Here is a 10,348-nt window from a genome sequence, read left to right as displayed (position 1 = left end):
CATTTGCCAAGTTGTTTTTTGGCAGAATGCTTTAAGGCAATGATGGCTAATCTTCCCCATCGCGTGCCAAAAGCGGGGGGAGCGAAGGGGGGGTCGTGCACGGGTGTGCCCACCCATAATGCTATGCATGCGACCCCTGTGCTCCCCACTTTTGGCATGCAATGGACCCATTTTTCGCCCTTCCCAGGCTTCAGAGGCTTTCTAGGAGCCTGGGGAGGGCGAAAACAGCCTCCGCAACTGCCCCGAGGCCCTCCGGAGTGTGAAAATCCAGCCCGACAGCCAAACCGGAAGTGACTTCCGGTTTGTTCACAGGGCCGTTTTTTGCCCTCCCTTCAGGGAAGCCTCCGGAGGGTGGAAAATGGCCTTAAAATATATATCTCGGAAGGCCCATTGCAGAAATGGAGTAAATGGAGCTTTAAAGCATTTCTTGAGATTCGTAGTGTGGTATTAAAAACGCTCTGACCTCCTTCCAATGGGGAGTTTGGGGAAAAGGAAAGGTTTAAATTCACCGAATTGAGCTCAGGTTGTCTTAGCCCAGGGGTGTCCAAACTTGGGAACTTTAAGACTTGTGGACTTCAACTCCCAGAATTCCCCAGCCAGCATGGTTGAAGTCCACAAGTCTTAAAGTTCCCAAGTTTGGACACCCCTGTCTTAGCCCATCCGAGATCCTCTTTTTTCTGCTCCAAAAGGCAAGCAAAGGAAAGCAATGGCTTTTATGTGAATGTTTACCTTGCTTCCGCTTTCAAAAGCTGTGTGGAGTCTCAAAAGCAACATTTCCCTTTTATTTATCTATTTTTTGCCCCGAGGAGGCTGTGATGGGGCAGCCCCTTCTTGGCGGATGTTTTACAAAGGACAAATTCTAAGGAAGTTTAGAGGCTCATCTTGCAAAGCAGGTAAGAGAAGAAGTCGATGGCTAGACGGCTAGATGTCATCATTTTAAATATTTTGTTCGAAATGCCTATTCTATCCAAGGCAGCTCCAGAAACAGAATTTTTGTGCTTTGCAGCCGCCAAAGAGAGCAGGAAACAACAGCCCTTTTCCCCATCTGACCTTTCAAGTCTTCCTGTTCATAACTCTTTCATCTCCTGTCCTCGACCCCTTTTCCGACTACTGGGATCCCAGCCTCTTTCTTCCCCCCCCCCGTCCACTTTCCCCTTTTGAAATCTTGGCAGACCCAGCCTGGACTCCTAAGGGCCTTAAGGGGGCATCTAGTCCACCCCTCCAATCAGATAAAGATTCATCTTTTCTGCTTCTATTTGAAGGGGGATCTGAGTTTCTCTTTCATACTCTCCCTTTGGGACCCCTCCCTTTGAGATGGACTTGTGGGGGCTACAAGGGAGTCTATTTGGGAGGGAGCAATAAAGAGGCATTGGAAATTGTTCAAAGGAAGCTCTTGGGGCTGAAGATTGGGGGGGGAGAAGAAAAGTTTGGGGTATCCGGGATAAGTGAGGGTTGAAGGGCTGGGAGAGCCCAGGAGGATGGGGGTAGGTATCCTTATTGTGACCCCCCCTCCCCAGACGCCCCCCAAAGGCCCCACTGGGATCCCAGGTTCCCTCCAGAGGGCTAGGAGGACTGCTGGACCAGTTGAGCGTCTGCCTGCCTTTTTCCACCCTGGGAAGGTGGAGGAGGTCCATCAGGAAGCACCTCCCCTTCCCCGCATTTTCCTTCCCCCTCTAGACCCCACACCAAGGGTGGATCAGAGGTGGGTTCCTACCAGTTCAGACCGCTTCAGTGGAACCGGTAGTAAAAATCGTGGCTGGATCTCCAAACCGATAGTACCGGCAGGCTGGCCACACCCCGAACTGGTCCCCTGGTCGCTGCTCGTGTCCATGGGAGGGGAAGCTGACCAGAGCTGGGAAGCGGCTGGCAGGCAAAGACGCCTCTCAGCCACCTCTTTGAGTGCCAGAAGATCGGAGACTTCTTTTCCACCCAGCCACTGGCCGCGGGGCACCAAAAAGTCCTCCAGCCGGTGAGAAGAAAGCTGTGTATGCACGAAGATGGTGGTAGCAACCGGAGATCTTTTTAGCATCCTGTGCCAGTGCCTGGGTGGAAAAGAACCCTCTCGGCTTCCACGTTTAGCAGCAGGCCTGGTCCCTTCACAGGGTCGCTTTTCTCCGCACCCGAGAGAGATCAAAAGGCTCGGAGCAGCAGCCTTTAAGGACAAAGCTGGCCTACAGGTAAGAAAATGGACCAGTGAGGGAAGGAGCCCCACTGAAGCTGCTGGTGTTGCAGCCGTCCCCCCATCCTGCAGCTTGGAGCTCCAAGCGGAAGATGTCCTCGGCTGTTGCGAAAAAGCAGCAGCTCTGGGTGCGCCACACCCGCTTCATCCTCGAAGAACGATGTGGGCATGGCCCACCAAGATCTGCCACTTCTTCACAAAAGCTGAAGACGGAAGAGTTTTCTCAAGAGCAATGCTGACATGTAAGGCGGCCGGGTCACAGGGCGGCGTAGCCCAAGCTCTCTGGGATGGGTAAAGAAGTGTGCGGAGGCAAAGGGGAGAGAGAAGAGAGAGCTGGCAGGAGCCACAGGAGGAGAAGGTCGGTTCCTCTTCTTCGCCCCTGCCTGGAATAGGATGCTCCCGGCGCAAGGAGACGAGGGAGGGAGGCTTAAGATGGCTCTCCACCCTAACCCAGAGGCGGCAGGGGCTTGGTCTCACCCTCGGGCTACAGGTCCGCCTTCCCACCTCCTCAAGGCTGGAAAGGAAGCCCGCTCCTCCCACCAGATCCACTCAAGGAAGGAGGGAGAGAGACCGACGTGGCCAAGCTGCCTCTCCCCGAGCCAGAAGCAGCAGCAAGCACCAGGCTGGGGACTCTTCGCTGTTGTTTTTTTGGGGGGATCTCCAGAAGCATGTGACATGATCTGCAACTGGGTGGGCATGCTTTCTTGTGGTATGGGGAAAGTAAGATATATGGTTATTTTCAAAGACATTACATAAGAAATGCATTAATGTTAGTATGGGAGAAAATTAAAGAGCAACGTTATTTCAGGGTACTAGTTTGACTTTTAACAATGGAAGCACTGACTCACCCAAACGTTATTAACATGGGAAGTATTGTTAGTTATAAAGATATTTTGAATGAAAAGGGGGAACTCGAAACTAAACAAGAATTAAGGGATCGAGATGGTATGGTATTCACAAGTGCAGATATATTCTAGATATGAAAAAGATGTTGAGTTACATGTTTTTTTTATAAAGAATTAACAGAATTAGATAAGATACACAGAGGAACAGAAGAAATATTGATAAAGAAATTATATAGCTATTGGGCATAACACTGGAAGATGAACGAGTAAAGGAGGCAATGATAGCATGGGAAAAATATTTGGACATACAATAGAACTAGATAAATGGCAGAAACTGGGGGATAGGGATTACAAATTAATGATGTCAACTGCGTGTAAAGAATATTTGTATAAGATGTTTTATAGGTGGCATTTTACACCGTCGAGGTTGGCAAAGATATTAAAGATAAGTCAGCTAAAAGTTGGAAGTGCCACCAGATAACTGGGTCTTATTATCATATGTGGTGGACATATGCAGAAGCAAAAAAATATTGGACAAAAATACATACATGTTTGGAAAAAGATGATAAAAAGAACTTTGATTTAAAGCCAGAAATATTGCTGTTGGGGATTTTACTTGAAATTTATAGTAAAGAGAATACATATCTTAATTATTTACGTATTAACCGCATCTAGAATTGTATTTGCGCAACACTGGAAAAGTGAAGCGATTCCTATTGATGACAAGGTGATTAGGAAAATATTAGAATGTGCAGAAATGAACAGATTGACGTTGGCAATTAAGGAGAAAGAACAAACTGCATTTTATATGATATGGAAATTATTGTCAGGGTTCCAAATAGCATCCAAAATTAAATCAGAATCCAAGGGAAAGTATTGTTCAAAGTTCCAATTTATTAAGAGAGCCATGTTGGCACATCTGGGAAAACCCGAATCTGAAAGCTTCCTGGTTTTCCCCGCCCAGTTGAAAGTTCATGATCTTGCCCCCACACCCACAACTCCATCACATGGTCCAATCTGCCAGTGCCACGCTTGCATCTCCACCCATCCAGTTCCTGTCAGGTGCAGAGGTGTAGAGACAAAGGATGACCCTGGCTTCGAGAAAGGAATTTTATTTTGGCTACATAGCATTTAACTCTGTACCATCCCCCGTCCCATTTTCCCACAGTAGAAAAGTCATAGAATAATAGAAAAGTGTGGCAGGCCAAAGATCCTAAAGGAATATGGCTGCAGGCCTGACAATTATTTTATCAATGGTTAGAGAATAAAAATTGAAGTTGGAAATAAAAGATTAAAGAAGAGTAGAAAATACGTTAAGATAGAGATATAAACAATTATAATTGTTAGTAATTATGATGATGACTATTCTGTTTAATGTAATTATTACATTTTTATTAGAAGATACGTTAAGTGGAGAAAAAGGTACAGTTCACTACGTTCAACTGTTTAATATACTATAATTTGAAGATTTGATCATTAATATTAGTGTAAATGATGTAAATTTTGATAGTTATTGCAGATATATTTGTACCCAGATGACACACTGTTTAAGGAAAGATGAAATGATCATATTTTTTAAAAAAGGAAATAAAAACTAAAAAAACACCACTTATGACCATTTCAGCACCCCCATGGACATGTGAGTTACATTAAGACGCTTAACAATGCTTAAAAACATTTATCACACTCTGAGCATTTGTGGGGTTTCTCTCCTGTATGGATTTGGCTGTGAACTCTTTAAGGGAAGATGAATGAGGAAATGCTCTCCCACAGTCTAAACATTTGTAGTTTCTTCCTCTGTGTGACTTTTCACATGACTTCTAAAGGCACATATTGAAATATAAAAGCTTCCACATTCGTTGCATTGATATGGTACCTCCCCTGTGTGGGTTTGATGCCTTCCCAGGTGGTGTTTTCGGAAGAAGCATTTCCCACACTCCTCACATCTGAACGGCTTCTCCCTCGTGTGGCTTCTCTCATGAACCTGGATCTCTTCTTCTGTAAGATAACTTTTCCCACACTTCCCACATTTGAATATCTTCTCCCCCATGTGGCTTCTTTCATGAACCTGGATCTCTCGTTTTGTAAAATAACTTTTCCCACACTCCCCACATTGATGGGTTTTCTCCCCTTTATGCTTCTTCTGGTGTCTCCGAAGGTCAGAAGAATCCATAAATCGTCTCTCACATTCTGGGCATTCATAGGGTTTCTCTCCGGTGTGAATTCTCCGGTGTCGCACCAGGGCTGATTTCTGGATAAAACATTTCCCACATTCGAGACACTTTTCGTTTTTCTCCCCTGTGTGTGTTTTCAAATGACTGCGAAGAGATGAACCCCGGGTAAAACCGTTCCCACACTCAAAGCATTTGTAAGGCTTGATTGCTGCATGAGTCTGCTTATGACGCCAAAGACAGGACTCCTGAGAATAGCTCTTCCCACATTCCCAACACTTGTAAATTTTCTCCTCTGTGTGAATGCTCTCGTGCCTTCTGAGATAGGCTTTTTTACGGAAAAATTTCCCACATTCCAGACATTGATGAGGTTTCTCTCCAGTGTGGATTTTCTGATGTACACGAAGGTATGACTTTTGACGAAAGCATAAGTCACATGTCTCACATTTATACGGTTTTAGTCCTGGCTGACTGCTGAGAAGTTTGGCTTCTTTTCCAGATAAGGATTTCTCTTCCTCCAAACCTTGACTGGTTCCACTTCCCACATGGACCTTCCTGTGGACCGAAAGGAGGGACTGGAGATCAAAGGATTTCCCACACTCTGAGCATTCATGGGTTCTTTTGTGATTTTTTGGGGTGCTGCTTGTGTCTGACGGGGGATCCCAGAGTTTCCTATCCTCCATGCTTTCTGGCAGCAGCGACGGCTTGTGATGAATTTCTACTATCTTTTACTTTACTTTATTTGGACTTTGGACTTTTGGACTACTGATAGCAGATACTATCTTGTGGGTAAATCTTTGCTCACAGCTGTTTTCCTCCTGGAAAGAAGAATACAGGAATTGTATTTTCTATTGAGAAACACAGAGACTCACAAAAACTTACATTTGGAGGAGACCTTGAAGGTCTTCCAGTCTCTCCTCCTCCTCCAAAATGGGACATGGGTCCCCAGGATACCCGAGACAAAATCTACAGGTGTTTTTCTCACCCCACACGCCTAGGAGGCAAACTCTTTTGCTGCTCATTGGCTCTTTTCTTTTCCTCCTTGGTTCCTGCCCCTTGATACAGTGAAAAGGAAACTCTGAATGTAGTTACTCCCCAACTTATGGCTACAATTGGGACTGGAATCTTGGTCATTCAGTGAAGCAGTCGGTAGATGAGGGGTCAGGTCTCAACCACCGTAATCCCAAATTCCTGTTTGTGGATATTAAGTGACCTGATGGCTTCTTAAGTGGAGGAAGGCCCAGCCAGGGGATGTGGGGATGTCTCTGGGGTGGGGGGAGGTCCTGGAGACAAGGAATAGCCCCCCCTCATGAATTGGGGGTGCTGAAATAGGATGCAAAGCTGCAGCCACTCCTGGAAGCCTCAGTCGCCCCAGCACAGCCATGCAAAGAGCCCTGATTGACAGCAATGCTGGGGCTGGGCCTAAAGTGGAGGCCCTCACCACTTTCAGCCAGCTACACTGACCCCAAGACTGGACTTCAGCCCAGTGTCCCCACTGCCACTGTGAAATGCGGCCTTAATGGTGAGACTGGTGGCCTTTGCAGTCTTGTACCATTCTCCAAGCTGCATGTTCCAGATTGTTTGAAGCAACCTCTCCCAAAGTATCTCCAAACCTTCCTCAGGACCCCCTCAACCGTCCCATGACCTGTGCCAGGACTCACATGGCCTCTCCCCCCACATAAGGCGACCCCAGATTGCTTACCTGGGACTTTGTCTGCTTAATGACCCGTGAAATTGCTCAACAGCCTGACATCAGCACCTGGGAAGATCCTGGAAAAGATAATCAAGCCAGGGATCTGAGAAAGTCTAGAAACAACCAAAGCTATTACTAGAATCCAACATGGGTTGATATTTTTTTTTCTAAGTTGCTCATTTGTTCACTAAAGATAAAAATGCTGATTTTACAAACCACAAGATTTCACCAAGATTTATTTATTCACTTTTATATTTTCAGTTCTTTGGAGAACCTGTTGCCCCTCTGGATCAAGGCCAGGTATACAATACAATAGTAGAGTTGGAAGGGACCTTGGAGGTCTTCTAGTCCAACCCCGACTAGGCAGGAAACCCTATACCGTTTCAGACAAATGGCTATCCAACATCTTCTTAAAGACTTCCAGTGTTGGGGCATTCACAACTTCTAGAGGCAAGTTGTTCCACTGGTTAATTGTTGTAACTGTCAGGAAATTTCTCCTCAGTTCTAAGTTGCTTCTCTCCTTGATTAGTTTCCACCCATTGCTTCTTGTTTTACCCTCAGGTGCCTTGGAGAATAGTTTGACTCCCTCTTCTTTGTGGCAACCTCTGAGATATTGGAACACTGCTATCACTGCTATCAGGTATGACCGTAACCACTGACCGGTTTGATTTCTCCTTAACTGATTGGCCCTTTGTGCAGGAAGCTGCTTCTTCAACCAAACCAAGATTTACAAATTCTCTAGAATGGAGTGACGCCCAAAATTTCATGGGTTCTGACCCCACAAAGCCTCTTTCTCCTCTCTGGAATTCACGAAGACATCCTCACTGGTCTCCTGCAAAGAGAAATGAAAGAGGCTCAGATGCTGAATGTTGTACAAATAGTCTATATATGACCTGGGTGAGGGAGAAGGAAATGGAATTAATTGTTTATGATACAAATAATGGAGATAGAATCTAAAATTCGAGAAGATCTTGATAAGCCAACATGGAAGAAAGCAGCAAGGTGGAAGCCCAGGAGGGACCAATGCATATGTGTGAGTAGAGAAACTCAAAGGAAGGCGATTCATTGTTCGCCTTTTATATTGAGAGGAAAGAAAGAGGAACTCAATTCAAAGTAAACTTTTCCCCCCTCCCCATTGCAATGAGGTTAGTCTCAACAAAGGTTTTAAAGCTCCATTTTTCCAAACCTTCTGAAAGCGACCTCCCCAAAGCTCTTCCCCGCATCCACCCGGAGCCCCCCGGGGAACCTTAGCCGGGCGAGGAGGCGGCAGATCCAGCCCGGGGACAAAGCCCCCTTTGTCCCCCTGGAGGGAAGGGAGGGAGCCGCTCTCTGCAGGCAACGCCAGGGCCGGATCTCCCCGAGGAAAACCCTGCAAACCTAAGAGCGGGATCCGCAGCTCCCTCCCTCCTGGCGGGGAAAAGATCTCCAGGCTGGAGGGAGAGCAGCCCTACCTGACCCGAGCGGGATCCAGGAATCTCTCCCGAGGGATCCAGCGTCGAAGCGGGAAACGCGGAGGGAAGTGGAGATCCAGTACTGGTAGGGGAGAAGCGGGGGCGGGGCTTTTGCTCTCCTCTCGGGCTCCGCCCCCGCCTTGAATCCCCGCCCCTTCGGCTCCTCCTCTTCTTGCCCCTCCGCCCCTCCCTTCCAATATCGCCTCCCTGTTAGGACCACGTGCTCCGAATCCTTCTCGGATCCTCCGATACGTGCTCGTGTCGAGGGTTCCTCTGACCATGGGCAGAGTGTCCCTCTCTGTACATTGGAAACTGCCCCTCCTGCTCCAGTGTCCTTGTGTAGGAGCTTCCTTGTTTCCTGTGCTTTTCATTCAAGTAGCTTCACCTCTTACAGTGATCTGCAAGAGTCACTGGTGCAGAGGTTATATCATGAGAATTTGAATTGGGTGGGGGTCTCTGAAGACCCTGAGCCTGGGTGGGTCTTCTGCAGAGCCTCAGGCTCTTTGGGTGGGTCATCTCCAAATCCCCAGAGCCCCCAGGACAGAAAAGAGGAGAGATTGGTGGAGCAGCCCAGACCTCAGCTCCAGAATCAAGATGGCAGATTTTCCTGCACAGCTGAAGTTCCCTCCCTTTTAAAGGCAGCCCCCCCCCCTTATCTCTTTTTTCTGCTGAAAGAGGGTCCCGGGAGATTAGGGCCAGAAGTGGTCGACGGTATCCGAAGATAGGGGAGGAGAAACGGCCAAACTTTATTCCGGGATCTTCATTCGGGTCTCTTTTGCCAGAAAAAAATGGGATCCCGAACCACAGAAAGAGGGAGATTCCTTCACATGTGGGGTTGAAGGGCGGGAAATCCGAAGGAGCCGCTCAGACGTTCTGAGCAAGGGAGACACGTGTTTCAAGAAAGGAACTCGCTTGTTTCTCCCGGGGAGCGGAGCTGCGCCTTTTCCAAGAGAGCCGAGCGGAGGATTCCCCAGTGAAAAGGGGAGGGGGCCGTGGGGGGTGCTGTTGGGGGGGTGAGTTTACGGGAGGGGCGAGGGGTGTCAGTGACCCCAAATGATTAGGGGAGAGACTCTCCCACGCGGGAAATTTTTGCGTTTGTGTGTTTTAAGGTGCTCAAGGACTCCGCAGTCAGTCGACTCAGAAACCCCCAAAGTCTTCACGGGCTCTGGAGCTGCGCCTCCACTGCAGCCCCACTCCACGCCTGATCGGTGGGGAGGGGAAAAAGAAGTCCACGCTCTCCTCTGAGTCTGCAATCAACGCCCCCCTCGAGTTGCGCCCCCTCCCCAAAGACTGAACTCTTCTCCAGCGTTTGAAGACGAGAGACTCTGCCCGGAGACTGATGACGCTGCAGAAGGTAGGATTTTCATTGGTCGTTTCGCTTTCTAGACTACTCCCAATTCCCAAATTCGATGAGAACGTTCCCCCGCCCCAATCCAGACTCACAGATGCGGCCTCTGGGGCTGGGAGCATCTGTGTCTTTCTCCCCTCTCTTTGAGGGGGCTTGTGGGGCAGCATTCATTGGCTCTACTGGGGTTCCCCTGATTCTGGTGGTGGGAGCTCTGGCCCGGATCCCTGCAAGCGAAGGGGGAAAGGAGACCCCCGGTAAGGAGGGGGCTTGTCTGTGGGAGGATAGGGCCCTTCGGTGCTCCTGGGGGAAGGAGGGAGGGAGGAAAAAGGCTGGGATGCCAGTAGTGGGAAAAGGGGTTGAGGACAAGAGAGGCGAGATTCAGCAGGATCTCGGCGTAATCTCCGCCCCCTCGCTCATTGCATTCCCCCACGCAGGACGAAGAGAGGGTCCCACTCCCATTCCCTTGTTGTGGCCGAGGTGGGCACGGGTGGCGGAAAGGCCCCCGATGTAGATAAGAGGAATCCGGACTCCTCTCTCGCCCCCTCTCCCCGCCACCCGTGGCTTGGTGGGGGTGGGACCTCCCGGACCCCGAAATAGAGACTGAGCCCCAAACTTCCCTGCATCGGAAGAGGAAGGAGACAGAAAGCGAAAGTGAAAGAGG

At 48.6% G+C, this 10,348-nt stretch overlaps 1 protein-coding gene across 4 annotated transcripts; it reads right to left on the bottom strand.

The window, feature by feature from the left end:
* Nucleotides 1–4,457: 4,457 nt before the first annotated feature.
* LOC309398367 (uncharacterized protein) lies at nt 4,458–8,479 on the bottom strand. 4 transcript variants are annotated; one of them, XM_081965197.1, is made up of 5 exons: nt 8,340–8,479; nt 7,549–7,720; nt 6,898–7,001; nt 5,951–6,013; nt 4,458–5,913 (listed from the first exon to the last, which is right to left on the bottom strand). In XM_081965197.1, the coding sequence occupies exon 5, from the start codon at nt 5,876–5,878 to the stop codon at nt 4,799–4,801; it is 1,080 nt and encodes a 359-aa protein (XP_081821323.1). In that variant the 5' UTR covers nt 5,879–5,913; nt 5,951–6,013; nt 6,898–7,001; nt 7,549–7,720; nt 8,340–8,479; the 3' UTR covers nt 4,458–4,798. The 4 variants fall into 4 exon arrangements, with proteins under 4 accessions (XP_081821323.1, XP_081821324.1, XP_081821325.1 ...); XM_081965198.1 differs by having other exon boundaries at nt 6,898–6,965; XM_081965199.1 differs by having other exon boundaries at nt 7,569–7,720.
* Between the last annotated feature and the right edge of the window lie 1,869 nt (nt 8,480–10,348).

This window comes from Natrix helvetica (assembly GCF_964273705.1).
Source record: "Natrix helvetica genome assembly, chromosome: 1".
Taxonomy (NCBI): domain Eukaryota; kingdom Metazoa; phylum Chordata; class Lepidosauria; order Squamata; family Natricidae; genus Natrix; species Natrix helvetica.
Note: the sequence above shows the minus strand (reverse complement) of the source record. Positions and strands in the feature narration are given on the sequence as shown.

Bases quoted from the DNA above. Each gene is read 5' to 3' on its own strand.
- LOC309398367 (XM_081965197.1), bottom strand. From the start codon at position 5,878: ATGGAGGATAGGAAACTCTGGGATCCCCCGTCAGACACAAGCAGCACC.